This window comes from Psammomys obesus, unplaced genomic scaffold (assembly GCF_907164565.1).
Source record: "Psammomys obesus unplaced genomic scaffold, mPsaObe1.curated_primary_1811, whole genome shotgun sequence".
In the NCBI taxonomy this organism is placed as follows: Eukaryota; Metazoa; Chordata; class Mammalia; order Rodentia; family Muridae; genus Psammomys; species Psammomys obesus.
Window position 1 is genome coordinate 13,676,222 of NW_026592118.1, and position 19,668 is coordinate 13,695,889.

General features: G+C 45.3%; 1 protein-coding gene across 1 annotated transcript in view; it reads left to right on the plus strand.

Annotated features, from left to right (window-relative positions):
• The first annotated feature begins 505 nt into the window (after nt 1–505).
• Nucleotides 506–19,668, plus strand: part of LOC129681002 (solute carrier family 40 member 1-like) — a 25,952-nt gene continuing 6,789 nt past the window's right edge. The window contains exons 1-8 of the mRNA XM_055612890.1: nt 506–605; nt 10,863–11,027; nt 11,462–11,620; nt 12,918–13,033; nt 13,415–13,541; nt 15,150–15,391; nt 15,645–15,909; nt 17,026–17,736. Coding sequence (XP_055468865.1) covers nt 506–605; nt 10,863–11,027; nt 11,462–11,620; nt 12,918–13,033; nt 13,415–13,541; nt 15,150–15,391; nt 15,645–15,909; nt 17,026–17,736 — 1,885 coding nt within the window. The remainder of the gene's footprint in view (nt 606–10,862; nt 11,028–11,461; nt 11,621–12,917; nt 13,034–13,414; nt 13,542–15,149; nt 15,392–15,644; nt 15,910–17,025; nt 17,737–19,668) is intronic.

A 19,668-nucleotide genomic window follows, 5' to 3' on the forward strand; every position in this document is an offset into this window, starting at 1 on the left:
AGCTTTTGTTTATAACTTTCATTAGGTGTAACTTGTTGGCCTAAATAAATTTACACTGCTGGAAATTAAAAGTTGGAAAAAGTAACATGTTAAAGAAGGATAAATTGTGTATTCTGTGGCCCCTGGGTTGAATGGTAACACAGAGAACTTGTCCAGACTCTATGTTTAACCTTTGTACGTGTATTTAATTTAATAAAAAAGATTACTCTCTTGAGTCTCATCACAGCTCTATGAATGTTCCCCCAAATAGTTGGTTTGAGCATTAATAATAAGCCTATATGTTGGTAACAATTGCTATGGCTTTATTCATGGGCAATGAACCCCTTATAATAAATTATACAGTTAACACTTGACAATGCCATGAGGGTGATATTAATTGCTGTAATGGAATCCAGTCAGAATTAAGTTGATTAAGCATGTTGACATCTTCCCGTGAACAGCCATATTGTGGTTGCTAGAATGAACTTCTTGATATTTGAAACCTGTTTTCTCTTAGCATCTAATCATGGTGGGAAAATCGACTGACATTGAAAACTCTGGAAATGAAGAGAGACAGACCAAAGCCTCAGACAACAGGCGAACGACGGGAGAGATGAGTACTGTTGGTAAGTTCCGGCTAGCTGTAACTTTCCTCCTGAGAAAGGGACACTTGTCCCTCTGTGGGGAAGACGGCCCAGGCTGCAGTCACTCTGAACACAGCAGCTCTGATTATGCAAAATCGAAGGCTAGACAAGCAAAGGCACTCAAATAACATTTTCCCATTTCTGTGAGTCTATTCTAGACAATTGGTTTTACTAATTTAAATATCACAACACAATTAGCTTTGTTTTCCCATCTCTTTTTTTCCAAAGTTTGGGCTAATTCCACTTTTTAATTCCATTCATAAACAGCGTTGACGGCTTCATGCACACAATTACCCCCAACACTGCACTAAAAACATCATCATGGTCTGCTGGTCCTTCTTTCACGTGGCCGTTGTGAACTGTGGCGCGGGAACCTGTAGTGAACCGGAAGGAAGCCTGTCCCCAGGGAGGGCCCCTAGCTCTGCATTAGGCATTCAAGGTGTTCTCTGTGGCTGTCCAGCTTGCGTCTGTGTGTCCTTCCAGAGCAGCATACACTCCTCAGGAGACCAGCTCCACGTCTACATCTTCCCAGCAGGGAACTCCCTTTACAGTGAGCTTAGAAGGGTTACAAGCCCTCACTCCAAGCCTTTCTCAAATTGTCCCAGGGGCTCTGCAGGCCTCAGGAGCCCTCTTCCACTGGGACGTGACTTTAACCTCATAAGAGGAAGAAACAATGAACTTTCCTTTTACATTGGAAGAAAAAGTGAAAAATTCCCAAGTCCCATTTGTCTCATTACATGACAAATTTCTCCAACCACAAAGGCAACAATAGGGGAATCCTGAGCAGGTTCTCAAATGGTATCAAAGAATTAATATTATTTTGGGAGACAAGCGTTGTGGGTCTGAAGCAAAATGTCCTTCTTAGGAATAAAGCAGTATGATGCCTACAACTTATTCCCCACATTAAAAATGCAAATGTGCTGTGTGTGAGATGGCTCAGCAGGTAAAGGCATTTGTAGCCCAGGCCTGACAATGTGAGCCCAACTGCTGGCACCCAGAGCCGTCTGAAAGGACGACATGATTTGTCTCCATTTTAGGACCAGGCCTAACCTTAAAAGAAAAGCCATCACTCCCAGAACCAGGCCATAAGTCACCCGTCCTAGGGACTAGGTCATAGGTCACCAATTCCAGGAACAAGACCATAAAATCTGCTCTTTGATCTCCTCTCCTGAAGGCGGAGCAGCCTTACCAGGCCACAGAGGAAGACAATTCAGACAGTCCTGATGAGACCTGATAGGCTAGGGTCAGATGGAGGGAGAGGAGGACCTCCCCTATCAGTGGACTGGGGGAGGGATATGAGAGGAGAAGAGGGAAAGAGGGTAGAATTGGGAGGGGGCTACAGCTGGGATACAAAGTGAATAAATTGTAATTAAAATTTCTTAAATAAAAAATCACCAAAAAACAAACAAACAAAAAGATCATAAAATCCCCTACCCAAGGAACAGCCTGGAGATGACCACAAGAATGGGAAAATATCTCAGGATGGGGCATCTGTGCCAGGCAGCCCCACCTCGTCCTGTAGTTAAACGTTCATGGCACTGGAATGCAGCCCACCGACCCCCTAGATGCAAGCTGATTAGGAATTCACCCTTGTAACTTCCCCAACACCCACCAGTGAGGTTTTAGATTGCCTAACCCTTACTACAATTTTCCTAGTTTCCTAGAAAAAGGCCTGTGCGCCTTTGCCTAGGGTCGCCATTTCGTAAAGCGTTTTGACCCCTGCATGCAGGTTTTCTCGGAATAAGACACTCTTGCCAGTTGCGTATGTGAATGGTGGTCTCCGTGCGGTGATTTCAGACTTAATGTCCTCTGTCCTCCACGTGCACAGTGGAAGTTCCTCCACAGTGGAAGTTCCGAGGCTTCGCACACAACACAGCTGACAGGGGCTTAAACTTGAAAGACGTTTGTTCTTTGCAAACCAGAAATTTCAGTAGTCAATTCTGGCAGGATAGGACATGCATGTCTGCAATCTAGTACACTTCAGAGTCTGAATTCACCCTGGGTTACAAGGTGACATTCTGACTCCAAAAAAGGGAGGGAGGGGGAGAGAGAGGAGGGGAGAGGAAAGAAGAAGAGAGGAGAGGGGAGGAGAGGAGGGGAGGGGAGGGAGAGGAGAGGGAGAGGAGAGGGAGGGAGGAAGGTTGGTTGATGTGCCAACTGATTCTGTCAGTTTGTCTGGGTAGCCTCAGCAGACTGGCTTTTGACAGTTAGTCATGACTGCCTGGCAGCTGGTGCAGCTAGAGGCACCGGCAGTCTGTATTAGACTCACCTTGGAAGACAGACATCCATTGAGAGCCAATGCCTCTGGTATGGCTGCCTTGTCATGTGGCACATACTGGGCCCTCTGTTACACAGAAAAAAAGGGGAAATGATGGCATTTTGTCACTTCCTGACCTGCATAGGAGCCCTTTTTCTTAGAAAGGAAATGGAGTGATTTCACTAGATAGAGAAGTGGTGTTAAATGAAACTAAAACCAAACTCATTGTGTGCAAGGTCCTGTTGATGTCCAACTGCAGATAACTGGAGCTCAAAAGGAGAATTGGGGTTTCCTAACTGTGCATGGTCTCTTGAACCTAAGGAAATGGAAACTCACCCTCCACAAAAACTACCTTTGTACTGTTGGCAATCCATTTCAGAATACAGTGAACTTTTAAAGGCTGTTCCCATTGTGATAGACACTACGCCAGAAGGGAATCTATTTCTTGTCTCATGATTAGCCACAGTTGGTCAATTGTCCTGTAAGTGCAAGGCACTGTGCTAGGTGGGAGCCTGTTCCTTTGTTTAAGCAAGAAGAATGTTTCTGGCTGTTACACAAAACCCTAAAATAAATCTGAATCATTTCTTTAACAAAGAAAGAGAAAAATGAAAGCTTCAATAACCATGCTAATTTCCTTTCCTCTCCAGCCCAAGTGAGCTTACAACTGAAAACTCATGACACTGAACTCTTTTTTTAAATTAAGCATTTCTCTGTGTGTGTGTGTGTGTGTGTGTGTGTGTGTGTGTGTGTGTGTGTGTGGAGAGAGAGAGAGAGAGAGAGAGAGAGAGAGAGAGAGAGAGAGCCCTCAGAGACCAGAAGAGGGTGTTGGATTCTCTGGAAGTGGAGTTGCAGGCAATTGTGAGTGCCATGTGGGTGCTAGAAATTGAACCTAGGTCCTTTGCCCCGGCAGCAAGTGCTCTTAATGATTGAGCCAGCTCTCCAACCTCATCTGGGCTCTATCTATTGACCACAAAAAGAGGCACAACTAGACTTTTCTAGATCTGTTCAATGTCCCCTTCCCTTGACTTTTTTTTTTTCTTTTGACAAAAGGTGCAATACACTTGATGTGCAAGTGTTGGGATGGGTTCTCAGACGAGTAATAGGTATATAATCGTCAGGGAGGGAGGCATGGCTGTGGGGCTAGGGACAAGTCCTGCCCTTTGCCACCCAGCTCTTGTCTGATGATCTAGTGTGTAGGGTTCACCTGAAGTCTGTCCTGGCCCATAGCTGAGCACTGCTGGAAGAGCTGGGCTCTTCTCTGATAGCAGCACAGAAAAGCAGTGGCTGACAGAACTCCAAGCTGCTCCTGCCTTTCAGCCATCTGTCGTCTGAGTTACACATAAGAAACCCAGTAAGCAAGCCAGGTATGATGGCCAACATCTTTAGTCCCAGCACTTTCGATGCAGAGGCAGGCAGATCTCTGTGAGTTTGAGGCCAGCCTGTCTACAAAGTGAGTTCTGGGACAGCCAGGACTACACAGAGAAACCCTGTCTCAAAAAAGAAGAAGAAGAAGAAGAAGAAGAAGAAGAAGAAGAAGAAGAAGAAGAAGAAGAAGAAGAAGAAGAAGAAGAAGAAGAAACCTAGTAAATTGAGGCTGGTTGCATGAGTCTCTGATGAGCCAGACCCAGGAGGCCAGGGTAGTGTGTTAAGGTTCAGATAGTGGTGAGTTCATCAAGGAGAAAGAAGAGGAACGTGTGAGAAAGGAAAGGCGCATCACAGCAAAGGGCTGGAAGAAAGAAAGAGCAGCGAGGTAGGAGATGAACTTCGGAGCTAGTTATCTGAGAGCAGAGCATAGAGGCTCTGTCATAGTTTGTTCATTCCCTAAACAAATTCTCCTTAAAGGATAGGTCATGTGCCAGAAACTGTCCTCGGTGCTGAGAACATGGCTCTGAACTGTTTTCCTTGTGGAGCTTACCCTCCAGCAGGAAGAGCAAGTCATAAATAAGACACAAAATTAAATCACATAGTCTAGTCTAGTATAGAATTATGTAATATATTAGTGACAGATGGCAAGGAATTACTAACAAAGGAGATAAGCAAGTATGTGGGTGCCGCAGTTAGAACACAGAGGTTACTAAACTTCTGTGGCTGCATTTGAATCTGTTAAAATGAAAAGTATGAGGCAGGCTCGCTTTAATCCCAGCACTCAGGAGTCAGAGGCAGGTGGATCTATGAGTTCAAGACCAGCATGGTCTACAGAGCAAGTCCAAGACAGCCAGGGCTACACAGAGAAACCCTGTCTCAAAAAAAAAAAAATAGAGGAGAGAGAGAGGGAAAGAAGAGAAAAGTTCAAGACTGATGAGGTCTCTGTTAGCTCACAAATCGATGCATTAGGCCACTCCTAGGATGCTTAACCACCTGTCATGTCACCATTGGTCATTGCTTCCAGGGGTCCAGGAGAAAAGGACCCCTGCCTCTTACTTCCCTCTCTCTCACTCTCTCTCTCTCTCTGGCTCTCTCTCTATCCTCTCTGCTCTCTCCCCTCTCTGTGTTGGGGCTTTCTCCTCCCCCTACCATGTCTCTCTCTTTCTTTTTTTTCTCTCTCTCTCCTTCCTCCTTTCTCCATCTCCATCCCAATAAATATCTTTCATATCAACTCTGTCATCTGGGTAACATATTTTTAAATAAATCCCAACACTCTCGGTGGGGTGAAGATAAACTGCTTGCCCCATAGCCTAACAATCTGAGTTGGATCTCTGGAACCACAATAAAGTGGAAGGGGAAAACTGACTGCACAGATTATCCTTTGACCTCCACAGGAGCTCCATGGCAAGCTCTCCCCTCCAATATAATAAAGCAAAAGGTTCTGTTCCTTATCATGCCAGCCCCATTTCCTGTTCTCAGTAGCCACACAGTATGGCCCTAGCAGTCAATGAGGTTACAATCCCACCATTCCAGAAGTTCCACTGGTGTGGTATTGGTCTAGAAAATATTTTCCCTTCCCTTCCCTTCTCTTCCTTTCTTCCTTCCGTCTTTTCTTTCTTCCTTCTTTTTTCCCCTCTTTCTTTCTCGAGTGTCCTTGTAGCTTAGGCTTTTCTCAGACTGGTAGACTGAAATGATTCTCTTCCCTCAGGCTCCCAAGTAGGCAGAACTATAGACCCATGCCACTGTGCTCAGCTCCAGCATAAGTTTCAGCCTGGGCTGGTGAAGATGAGCTAGTGAGGGAGTGACCTTTGTTTAGGTAAGGAGCTGAAGAACTCAGCCTGATGGAGTCCTGTGCATGGCTAGAATAATATTCCAGACAGAGGGATGAGTAAATGGAACAGACACAGGCAAGAGTGAGCTTCCTGTAGCTGGGAAGTCATCAAATGGAGCAGTGTCGTGAGAGATGAGCAGGAGTCAGAAATGGAACCTTTTGAGCCGTTGTAAGGACTTCAGGTTTTCCTGAGTAAGGTGCAGGTGCTGGATTGGAGGCTTTGAGCAGAGGAGTTCTGTGACCCGCGCAGAACTCTGGCCGCTGTGACAAAGATAGAGCAAAGAAAGGTGTGCTGAGGTGAATGGAGTAAGGAGGAGTTGGGGACTACTCTCTCTCTCTCCTTCAAGAAAGAGACAGGGCTGCCCCCTTCTGTTGCCCTGCGTCTTTCTTCCTGTGGCAATGCTTCTGCCTCAGCCCCCTGGTTGTGGGGGATTAGAGAGTGAGCACCACACCAGTTTCCCATCATCCATGACCTGCACTTCACACCCTGACCTCTAGGTTCTCCTGTGCCTTCTCCCTCCTTCAGACATTTGCCTCACTCTTCTCCCCACCCAGAGAGCTAGGTCTACCCCAGTCCTGCTCCTCACTCAACTTCTTCGTGCTCTCTGCTTTTGTCCATAGGTGATACCTGTTGAAGGTGCCTGTCCTGCCTCCTCAGACTGGGCTGTCTAAGGCTATTAAGTTTTTCCATTATCTAATAGGCCACTTCCTTCCAAGTACCAGCGCACCATAATCCTTCTCTCTCTGCACTTGAGCAAAAGGATAGAGCGAATATTTCCCCGGTGTCACTCAGAATAATGACTACTTTAAGCCAATGGAAAAAAAAATTCTGGGAATTCCCAAATTTGTATATATTCCATATATTCTCTGTTGTCCTGTGTAATACCAGGTTCACGGGACCCTCAGAGACCACCAGGAGATGACTCGATGCAATAGCAAGAGAGCTTTATTACAAGAGCAATCAAATTCGGGACCAAAGTCTCACTGACGCAGCAGTAGAGAAGTGGGACCCTGAGCTCTGAGTGAGCAGGGTTTTTAAAGGGAAAGTCTCTGACCAGGGGGTTTCCATGACAGCAAGCAGGGGGGCACATGTTTTCATGACAGCAAGTGGGGGGGGCATGTCTTGATGTTACAGGATTGGGTAAAAGTTAGAGGCATATAATCACAATTGCTAAGGCATATAAACACAATAGCTATTCTTCGAAACTATATCTGAAACATTGGGGAGAATTTTCCACCCGATTGTGAACTGATTCCCATTGATTATTGCCAGGGAGATTGTCCCTATTTTCTATGAAGCATTTATTCTGTATTATTTCCTGGAGGCTGTTGCTAGGAGAGTTAACTTTGTTTTCTGCCAAGTGTACATTCTGTGATATTTCCTGGTACCTGAATTCAGCTCTCAGTCAAGATGGTTCTTTATTAAAATGGAGTTATACTCAGGCTAACTATACCCAGGCTAACTTAAACTCTTCACCTGTATTTTTATTTATCCTAGGCTACTTTCTGAAAGTATATTAATGCTAAGTAACACTTTACTTTCTCTGAGTTATGCAAATTTGCTTTGAATATATGTTCATTTTGAATTTAATCATCTTAATGATTTGAATGTCTGCATTTTAGGAGCAACTTTGATCTACCTCATGAGTCCAAGATTTTTTATTTATGTAAGCTGTGCCTTATCAATATGGGTAAGATGAATTATGAAATTAATATTTTTACACTGTTAAAAAAACTTACATTAAAGATGTTGGAATGTCCAAAAATAATGTCCAAAATACATGTGTTTGTTTAAAATGTTTTAAATGAGCTGGGCGTGGTGGATTTCAAGTTTAATCCAGCACTCCAGAGGCAGAGGCAGGTAGACCTCTGAGAGTTCAAGGACAGCCTGGCCTACAAAGAGAGTCCAGGACAGCCAAGGCTGTTACACAAAGAAGCCCTGTCTCAAAACAAACAAAAAAAGAAAGAAAGAAAGAAAGAAAGAAAGAAAGAAAGAAAGAAAGAAAGAAAGAAAGAAAGAAAGAAAGAAAGAAAGGAAGAAAGAAAGAAAGAAAGGAAGAAAGAAAGAAAGAAAAGAAATACTAACAAACAAAACAAAAATTTTTAAAAAGAAAAAGTATTTTAAATGAGCAACTGCAGAATGAATAGAAAATGCACAACACTTATGTATAAAGCATGATTCTTAAAGGGAGCAGGTGGGGGAGGGAGGGGCACAGCCAGCTTGAAGCCAGTGAAGCCATCTCTCAGGGACCATTCTCAGCCGCACCCTCCTCACCACGTCTCATGGCATTGCTTCCTTGCTGTCTTTTGTTTTTTGTTTTTCTTTTCTCCAGCGTGACTCTGGTGTAGACAACCCTTAACGGTGTCATTGTTTAGTCTTTGAAGGGTGCGTAAATGAGATCCTACCATGTATATTCTATCTCCTTTAGCTGACTCTCACGTTCATGATACTGACCTTGTCATGAGCAGCCCTGAAACTTTTCATTACTGTGTAGATCTCCTTGTGTGACATAGCATAATTTACTTTCCCAAAAGCCAGCATTGGTTCTGCTGGTTTTCAAAATGAATTTATTTTTAGTATTTTTTTTTAGGATGTCATGCAACATGTTTTGATAATATTTGCCCCCAAGTCCTCCCCTTAATTTCTCCTGGATCCGCGCCTTTTCCTCTCAGCTTTATATCCTCTCTTCTGTGTGTCTTCATTCTCATTATATTTTCAGTTGGTGAAGTTTTGACTTCTCTCCTTCCCTCCTTTCTTTTCCTCACCCCCTCTGTTTCCCTTCTTTCTCCTCCCTCTTTCTTGCTTGCTTTCTATGCTTGAGACAGAAATTGGTGTCTTGCTCTGCCATTAAGCAATGGTTCTAGCCCTCTACTCTTACGTTTCTTACTTTTATTTTAATCACTCTTTTGCTTTCTTTGAGGTTCATTTGTTGTTCATTTTTCCACTATTTTTCCCTTGTGGCATGCTCTCAGCTGTCTCTATGTAGCCCAGGCTAGCCATTAATTTATAATCCTCCTGACTCAGCCTCAGGCATGGGACATCATGTCCAGCCCAGTTCTAACTTCTAAACACACATAATTTGCTTACTTAGCCTTTCCTTTCTAACAGAAACATGGAAGATCACTGCTTTCTTTAACCATGCATGTGATAAGTTTTACTGTATTTTGTTTGAATATTTTATTATTTCACAATTATTGGTTTGATGTATTGACTTCTTATAAATTAATTTATAAAAAGCCAATGAGAGTTTTTAGGCTTCTGCGGTAGTGGTTTTATCTTAATTGCTGTAAAGTCCGAGAACATGAAGCTAGTCCCACCCCACTCCACCCCCGTCACATGGCTAATTTTATGATTTGCTGCGTGTGTATTAGATGGTGTGTATTCTGAGTTCGTTCCAGCATTCGTAATGAGACTTTTAGGTCTTACAGACTTACAACTGCACAGCACGTTTAATGCACATTTATCTTGAAAGACTCTAGGTAGAGCCTCTTTAGACGGAGAGACCCCGCTTCCCAAGAATCAGCGAGATCAGCCTTCGGATGCAAGCCGCAAGAGGTTTATTTCGATACACGGGTACCCGGGGTGACAAAGCCTTTCGGAAGACCTGCGCGCCTCTCGGTTGGGGTAACGGGTTTTTATAGGGCTCGGGAGCAAGAAGCACGTTTACAGAAGCGAGAAGCATAGTTACGGGGATCTGATTGGGGGATTTGAACAAAGCCATAGTTAGGTTACGTATTTGGAGCAGGGAAGGCGGGAAAGCAGATGTGAACTAAGTCACGTAGCTGGTTCAGAGAAGGCGGGAAAGACTCCTGGTTCTTATCTTGGGTGTCCCAATTGTTTCGGGCGCCCAACCGCAGATACCCTGTGGTTGGACACCTGTCCTGCCCTGCCTCTGACCCTGCATTGCTTGTAAAATAGTGTTGCCAGCATTATGCTAGGGCTTTTTATTTTTTCAATCTATTCTTTCTTATCCTATCAATTACAAAGAGGGAGATAGGGGCTTAAAAGCACCTCCAATGATTGTGATTTCTCGATTTCATCTGGTACACCCTTGTGTCAGCTATTTGAACTCTTGTTCATAAACACAAGAAGGATCCTTTTACTTCCACGTTCTCTTATGTTTTTAGAAATACTTGTCTTTACACAGACCATGATCATGTCTTAATGTCCAACCCATCCATCTTAGCCTGTAACTGGAATAGTTGATTCCCTTTTACTAGTTGTTAACTGGTGTTCTAGTTAAGCCTTTTATGTAATTTTGTGTTTTCTTTCTACCTGGCTTACTGTGAGTTTCTTGTTCTTTTCTTCGTTATTTTATCTTTCTGTGCGTCATTATGAGTTGCTTCTTCGGACAGTTGACTGATTTTTTAAGTTATATCTGGTCTCCCTTGTCTCCATCCTCCTGCCTCTGCCTCCTAAGAGTGAGGATCACAGCAGGTGTGCGTCACCACGTCCAGCTGCTAGCAACTGAACGTTTGGTTTTAGTGTCTATGGTTCTACTTTGAGCTCTAAGAATTTTATTTATCTGTTTGTTTTGTAAGTATTTTTGACTCCCTGCTCAGCTTGCCAGGCTTGTTGCTCTTGATACAATAACCATTATTTTACAGCCTGTGGCTGATAACCTGGATTTGTGCCGTCTCCGTCTTTGCTGTCGTTCATTGTAGATTTCATCTATGGTGCTTTCCTTGCCTTCTACAATTGGCTGTCTCTGACTATGAGCTGGACATCCTGTTTAAAAATGATTGCAAGCATAACGTGAAGCTAAGACAATGGCTTTTCCCTTAGAAAGGCTTGTGATTGCCTCCTCTCACAATCACATGGAGCTGCTAGCTGCTGTCTCTAACTTCAGGCTGCAGTTGCTGATGGGAATGATAAAGCTGGTGAGCACTGGTTCATCTGGGTCTAAGGGCGGAGGTTTCCTGGACCATGCCGATAGGGGGCAGCTGAACTGTGAGCCCACCTATTGGTTACTCTCTTTTCATTCACCTCCTTGCCTTGAGGGTGTGATTCCAAGCATTCTAGGCTCTGAAGAAAGCGCTTCTTTTGGCTGATAGTCTGAGGCAAACAGAGCTTCAGGGCTGGTTAATCTATTGCTTTTGACCAGCAGATGTTCTCAGGGTGTGCTGGTAGTTGTCATTTTATGGTCTTCTAAGTGCTTGGTATTTTCTCATTAGCTTCTTCTTCTTTTACGCTCTTGATTTTTGAAAATATTTAAGGTCATAAGTACATTGCATAAGATAAAGTCATAGTCATTCTCCATAAAATATGTTTTTGACATCCTGTTTTGAAGAGTTAGTGTGCCCTTTGGGGCAATTGTGTCTTTCTGGGGTTAATTATCCTCCACCGGTCTCAATGGTTAAAGCTTTGGCTTTTTTGTCTTACAGGGAGACGGATGTGGCACTTTGCCATGTCTGTATTCCTGATAGAGCTGTACGGACACAATCTCCTCCTAACGGCAGTGTTTGGCTTAGCGGTGGCTGGCTCCGTGTTAATATTTGGGGTTTTAATTGGTGACTGGATCGACAGGAAACCAAGAAATGAAGGTAATGCTTTTCTCTGGGGTGCCGAGGACACGTGGCTCCCCAGCTTTGGTACCTGACGTCGTGAAATAAAATATCTCAAAACTGTGCTGAGTAGCAGTGGGTCTTAAATGAGAGACTCTCATAGAAAGAGTGGTTCCGCTCTGGTTCACTGTCAATTTCCACCTTTGGAACACATTGGTGTGAGTTAGTTAGTTGGTTGTTATTGTGCAGTGCTGTAGACCAGACTCAGCTCCACACATGCCGCTGAGCACTTGGTGATCCAGCCACATACCTGAGCCCTTGAACGGAGTGTTAGATTGGGCTCTTTGCTTGCTTGCTTGCTTGGTTTTTCAAGACAGGGTTTCTCTGTGTAGCCCTGACTGTCCTGGAACTTGGTCTGGCCTCGAAATCAAAGAGATCTGCCTGCCTCTGCCTCCTGAGTTTTGGGATTAAAGGCGTGAGTCACCAGGGGATTTAGATTCTTACCAAGTACACGTTTTCAGAACTGAATTGTCAGAAAGCACTCTTCTCTTAATGTTCTAGCATTACCTGTGAACGCAGAACATTTTTTTTTATGTGTTTATTTTTCATCAAGACAGTTTCTATGTAGCAGAAATGCCCTGTATGAGACAGCTAACCTCAATATTGGGAGACTTACTTGCTCAGATGGAGATCTCCATTTAGCCTCTAGTGATAATATTGTCATAAACTCTCCCTTTGCCCAGGAAAAACATATGCCTTCCTAAACTGTCTTGTTCTTAATATTGACTACTCAGCATAGCTATTTTTTAAATAGCATCGAGCAGACTTGGAGAGACAGGCCATTGAAAAGTCAATTGCTTTAAAACCTGAAGTATTACTCTTTAGACCCAGCTCCTACAACTCAGTCAGAGATGTGGTAAATAAAGCCAGGAGAGTCAGAGAGTCAGCCTTAGAATTTCACATTCTCTAGATTAGCTGTAACCTGGGTTGTTTTGTTTTATTTTTTGTTTTTTTGTTTTTTTTTTTTTTGTTGTTGTTGTTGTTGTTTTGTCATCTTCCTTTGCATTTTTCTTTACTTGCAAAGTTCAGCTTTGCTTTTCTTGCTTGGTTTTGTTTTGCGTTTTTTAAAAATGTTGCAGAGGCTTTCTTTAGTGCTCATGGGGCCTACCTTTTGAATCCTACCTAAGCCTGGGATTGCTGATGGAAATGATGAGCCTGGTGGGCACAAACAAGCACGTGGTGAAACATAATGGCTCCATATTAGGTGGAGGTGTAACTGTGATCTGCCTCCTAAAGCCAACAGTAAATATCGGGCCCTGGGCGTTTCCGTTTGCAGTTGCTCATGCCTCGCTCTTCATTCAGAACGCCTCTGGCACTGCCTGCTGTGTGGTCCTGATGCTGGTGTTCTCCTACCAGATGGAGATGGAGCTAATCTGGCATGGCTGGCTCACCGTGAGTGTCTCCCCTCTCACACCTGCACCTGAACACTATCAACGCACCCACCTGTCTGTTGGGAGGTGCTTCCTGCCTCACTGTGCCCTTTCGTCAGTGCCCTCCAGGCCTCTCATTTCTGAGTTGGAGCCCAAATTCCACAGAGAATGAGGCCTCAGAACACCAGAGTTGTCTGCAAGGTACAAATTAGCATTGCGCCTGGTCTGATGGGGGAGAAGAAGAGAATAGATTTAGCTTAGACTTAACATAGCCTGTTCCTCTCAAATGTCACTGGGTTTGTTTATGTGTTCCTCAAGATGTCAGATAAATAACTGTGTTCTGCTCTGGGCTAGAAGGTCTATTCTTGGCCTCCCTCCAGCCTCTTCTTCCCTCCTTTGGTAGGTGGCTTGCTATGCAGTGGTGATCTCCCTGGCGGCTGTGACAAACCTGGCTGGCACCGCGCTTACTATCACCATTCAGAGGGACTGGATTGTGAGCCTCACCAGGGACAACAGAGGCCAGCTGGCTGGTGAGCACTGCCACCCTCACCGGTCCTCGGATGGGCAGAGCCCCAGGGCTCCTGGAAAGGCCGTAGCATAGCTTGTAGAAGGAATTTGGAGCCAAGCAGATCTAGGATTGCATTCAGCTGAAAGCTGCGCTCTCTTTCACCAGCTTCCTGTCTGGGGGCAAGTTCTCAACCTCTCTGAACTCAGCTTCTCTCACCTGTAGCATGGGGCCAGTACACACACACACTGGAACACACACACGCACACACCCCACGTGCACACACGCTTGCACACATGCATGCCTATCCACATTCATTCGATCTGAGCTCACTCGGGCGAAGGAAGGATTTCGTGAAATCCAGGTGTTCGTAAGTGCTGAACACAAATCTGCACAGAAGGAATGTCCAAGAGATGACCATCACCGTTATCACCTAACATACAGGTAGTCGGTGGTTCAGGAGGGAAGCTTTTCACTTACAGAGGATCTGGAGAAGCCATTTTAGACCTAGACAATAGATGAAGGAAAAGATTTCTAAATTCCAGTGATAACCTCCCACATTCCACACCAAAAAAAAAAAAAAAAAAAAAAAAAAAACTCCTCTAGTGTGACTGTTGATTCCTGCTGATGGTGGAGATAGAAATTCGTTTTCTAGTAAAGGAGCTCAGCAGAACAGTCTGACAGCTTGTCTTTTTCTCCCATTTAACAAAGTGTGCACAGCTCCCTTTGCAGTGTGTTCTAATTGCCCACTTAGAGGGGAAGATTTCAAGCTACCCTATACTTGAGCGTTGTAGTGCCTGAGTGTTGATGGCCAAGATAAAGGAAGCTGCTAAGGAGTCTAAAATACACGCCTTGCAGAGCAGAAGCCCTTAGCATCATGTTTTCTTTTTAAATTGCTATTATTTGGATGTACGGTGGCTTCAGTAACATCACCCAGAGTAAGAGCTCTGCAGATAAAAGCCAGTGAGCCTTCAGTGTATCCTGTCTTGGGGTCCAGAAAATCTTACATTCTCTGTTAATTTCTTTTAAAGGACTTCAAAGTAGATTTTGGCTCACGTTTATTATAGGTTTGGAATGAACTCGTGAATATTTTCTTCACTGGTGGTAAAATCCATCAGCTTTGGAGTCCGATGGTTTGGATTTTGAGTCTTGGTGCCATTGTGTTCTTTCTCTGCAATTCTGAGAAAACAGTTTTTCCTGTGTGTGCCTCCATTTCCTAGTTTGTAAAATGGAAGTACCATTGCCTTCTCAGAATTGGGAGGGTTAACTGAGATGAGCGTAGGTATAAGGTTCAGGACTGTCTGCCTGGCACAAAGTAAGAATTCTACGCTTTCTCCTCTCTCCTCCAGTTACCTTCCTTCCCACACCACTCTGCTGGTTATTAATTAGAGGCCGTTACCAATATTGGCGTTGTAAAGAGTGTTTACCAATAGGATCATTCACATTCCACCACAGCTGGTCTTGCAGTTGTTTTCCAGGTTGAAAAGACTGCTGCTTAACCTACAGACAAGCCTGCTGTCCCCACCATTGACCCTGGGGTAGCTGCCAAGCCCAGTGAAAACACAGTGTCAAGTTCACCAGGAGGAAGGCGGCAGCCACCCACCGAGTCTGTGTTTCCTCCTCTCCCCTGCAGGGGTGAACGCAGCAATGAGGCAGCTGGACCAGGTCATCAGCATATTTACCCCCCTGTCCGTGGGCCAGGTGATGGCATGGGCATCTCATGTGATTGGCTGTGGTTTCATTCTCGGATGGAACTTGGTTTCACTTCTTGTAGAGTTTCTATTTCTGTCCAGGGTTTATCAGCTAGTTCCCCAGTTGGCTGTCAAACCCCAGCGGTGCACAGCAGGGTGCTTCCTAGAGCGGCAGCGAAAGGCTGTGAACATCTGAGGTAATGCAAACCCGGAGAGAGCGCTAGTTCTTTCCAGTCCTCCCATGTTAGTGTTTCACTTATTCTTTGCAGACCGCGTGTCTAACCACATCTTACTATTTTATCCGTAAGTGTGCCTAAAAACAGTGATAAACGAGAGGCCAAAGGGTCATGAAGTTCACATGACTTGACAGCGTTTGTGGGGGCGGGGCGGGGCAGGGTTACTTTGTACGGTTCAGTGGATTATGAATAACTTCATAGACTCCATTCAGAGAAGGTCCAGCGAGAGCAACGCCCCCGGGATCGCAGGATACAACCTGCGTCGCCTATCTCGCCATCTGGGAAGACAAATTACTCCTTCCCATCCTGCTTGTGAACACCTTCCCCAAAGCCCCTGAACTTGAGAGAGGCAAATGTGTGGAGGAGTCTGGGCTACGCTTGGAGCAAGATAAAATAGTGTACCCCTGCAGCGATTGTTTCAAATTAGAAAGTCCTAAGCATGTGGGGGTGAACAGGGACAATGACGGTACACCTGACCACCTCATTCTCCTCAAGGATGAGCCATCTTCATCTATCAACAGTGTTGCTCATCTAGTTGACTCAGTTCCTCTGTCTGGACTTATGACTAGCACTCATTTTTCTTAAGTTGTTTTTTAGCTAAAGGCCACCAGATCAATTTTATGAATGAACTGCATGTACTGGAGAGACAAATATGTAGAGGCGTGTGCTTAGATGGTGAATGGACAGATGGGTCTCCGTGAGCGGTAGATCAATAGATGGGGTACACCCCTCTCATCGACCACGGGTCGCCTATGTGAGCTTTCATGGCTACTTTATTTCATAGTCTCTGCCTTTCTGCAAAGTCAGAACAATTTCACCAGGATACCGGGAGAATTAAGTAAGGTAGTCCACACAAAGCCGGCTTTTATGCCCCCTCATACAGTAAGGCTGAAGCCAATGGTCCATTGCTTGGCTCCTCTAGACCTTGCAGGGCTCATCTTCCTTGTGCCGAGCACCTCTAACGCAGTTGCAAATTTGTAATCCACCTGCACAAGCACCTACCTCAGACAGCAAGCACTCACGTCGGTTTCCGGGAGATCATCCTCACATTTTGAGCAGGTGACGCTTTTTCTTCCTGCTCCCTGAACTAGCCCTTCCCTTTCTGGGCTGTCGCCTCTCCTTTCTCTGTGCCTTCGCTTGGCTCTCTCCTGAGCACAAGCTGAGACAATGTTTCGAGGTGGTGAAAAGCGATCTGTTTGAAACGGGATCCAGGAAGGAGGGTGAGGAAAGGGAGGCGGGACAGGAAAGGGCGGGGAGAAAAGCCGATAAAGGGAGTGGTGTGACTATGCGATGGGAGCGAGAATCGGGAACCTTCAGACACTGTGTTGGTTGTACCTCAGGATTGTCCCACTAACGGCCAGGTAAATGGGAGTGTTCATCCAGCAACTTCTGTCACTCATTGGTGAGACTTGTCCCCTAGGGTGTTTACAGAACACCACTCACATTCCAGCTCTTACAGGGAGTCCCAGATGCCTGAGGAAGGGTAGAAAACTGTCCAACATGGAGACAGAGGAGCCTGCAAGGGACCATGGAGGGGCCGTGGCCATATATTGAATTGAAGCTTATCTGGATTTTATTTTAGGTGAAACCGAGTTTTGGGGAACTATGTATAGATTCACCAACAACTCCAGAACCCTGGAAAAACTGAAGGACCGCAATTCTAGCCTTGAAGAACAACGGGCCACAACCAAAGGCCTTCTTCACTGCCTGCACGGCACGCGCAGGCTGCTCCATACATGCCGGGAGGGATGGGAAACGTACTGCCGACAGACCGTCTTCCTGGCTGGCTTAGGTCTGGCTTTCCTCTACATGACAGTTCTGGGGTTTGACTGCATTACCACAGGCTATGCCCACACCCAGGGCATTGGAGGCTCCCTGCTCAGCATCCTTACAGCCCTTTCAGCTGTGTCTGGCCTCACGGGAACGATTCTCTTTACCCGGCTCCGGAAGCATTATGGCTTGGTCACCAGGGGAGTCATTTCCAGTTGGCTCCACTTGGGCAGCCTAACACTCTGTGTGTTTTCCGTCTTTGCACCGGAAAGTCCTTTTGATATGGCTGCCTTCTACCTCCCATTAAGCAAGAACTCCTCTTCGAACCAAGAGTTGCTAAAAGATGACCAGGCACGTGTTTATACCTTTAGAAGAAACCTAAACCAACCCATCTTCCCAGACCGCTCTCCTATTCACTGGACCAATAATACAGTCCTGTTTGATGGCCAGCAGGACCCTGAACAGCCTGAGTCTTACATGTCTATCATCTTGCTCTTCTCAGGTGTGATCCTGGCAAGAATCGGTGAGCAGTGGGTCACATGGGATGTGGGGTTCTAGAGCCCGTGGTGTTGATAAGTAATCTTGGAAGCATATTGGTCTCCCCACTAAGCCACTGTATATATTTTCAGCATCATTCATCAAAAACTCATTAATGTGTCAAGCACCGCCCTGGAGGGTGAGGATCCAAGAGTGATCAGACAAAAGCCGTAGTCCCCTGGTGTGATAGCCTGAGTGGAAGGCATTAAGTAAATGGTTATAAACAGAGTGGCCAAGAGGATCAAATAGGGTACGGTTGGTGACTTGAGAACACACAGGAAGGATATCAGGTCTGGGGGCTAGGAAAGTCTTACTCTAGGAAGGCACCCAGAGATCTCCAAAAGACAAGCTAGATGCATGTCATGGAGAGGGACGGCTGCTCCAGGCAGTGGACAGTAGGGCAAAGACAAGTTTGAAAAGCAGAGCTTGAAGATTTGGGGAAGTGGAAATGTAAAATTATTTTCTGGGGGCCAGGCATGTGCGGGCTACAGGCAGTAGCTACGGGAGAGCTGTGTTTTCCCCGAGCCCCTTCTCTGTGGAATAGATATGAGGTGACAGGAGAAATGGTAACTTTATGGGAGCAGACATCAGGGCACTCCTCCCAGAGAGGGGACGGGGAGGACCCTAATCATGAGTCTAGAACCTTCTCTTCCCTACACAGTGTTATCAGTACTTTACCGTCATGCCCTGCCATTCATACCTAGCAGTAAGAACGTACTTGTTTTTGCTGGGGTGTTTATTAAAATGAAAAGGACTAAACATGGGTCCTTTGATGCCTGACAAACCTAAAATGTCAGCGCAGATCAATGGCAGGAACCAAATAGCAACACCCTGACTCTTGTGATTAGACCTACAGATTCCTGGCTGGGAAGGTCTGGGACATGGATCCCTGTGAGTGGGTTTCTAATCAGGCAGCACCATTACTTTGACAAAGTCAAGAGTTCCCACATTTAAGGTCGTTACCTCAGAGTCTCCTTCAGTCCCTGTCAGGTCAAAAACTGGGGCACTAGGAAGGATGGTGGTACGAGGAAGCTGTCAGTCAAAGACCTGCTTCCCTGTCCTTTGCACAGACCTCCCCTGGGTACCAAATTTTCAGGAAGTTAACTAAAGCAAAGTCTCTGCCTTTTTGGGCCTCAGAGAATCACCTTCTCATCTCTGAGCCTTGGGGAACTAGGACCAGGGGTCTGGGATGTTTCTCACTGACTTCTGTCTTGGATTTCAAGAGCCCCATGCTCTGATAAAGCTCGGAAACACTAAGAGAGAAGAAATAAGCTTTTCATGGTGCTTCAAGAAGCTATAAATGGGCTAGCTTTGGAACCTCATTCCTTCATTCCTCTAATGTAATATACATGCAGGAACAGGACAGTGTGCCTCTGACTCTAAATGAGTGGTTTAGAGGGCAGCTCTTTCTGGGTGTGGTAGTGCACACCTTTAACCCCAGCACTTGGAAGGCAAAGGCAAGATTTTTGTGAGTTCAAAACCAGCCTGCCCTACATAGTGAGATCCAGGACAGCCAGGGTTACATAGAGACCCTGTCTAAAGCAACAACAAGAACCCAGTTCTTTCTTCCAGAGATTATCTGACCCTCAAGTATTTTGTGTGAGATATCTAGCAGGTGAGATACCTTTTATTTACTTTTATTTCTACCCTTTTGTCACACAAACTGAGAGAAGACTGGCCAGGAAAAATTCATGTAATGCATATTAGGATACATATTTTGCTGAAAATGGGGGGGAAAACATTCCTAGGAACTCCGTGCTACCAGGATGACTGGGCTTAACTGATGAAAAGGAAATGCTCTCCTCTGGAAAGCCTGAAAGCAGAGCACACATCTAGTGTTCCATATTTCAGAGTTCGGCTCTCTCTGTCTTTCTCTCTCTCTCTCTCTCTCTCTCTCTCTCTCTCTCTCTCTCTCTCT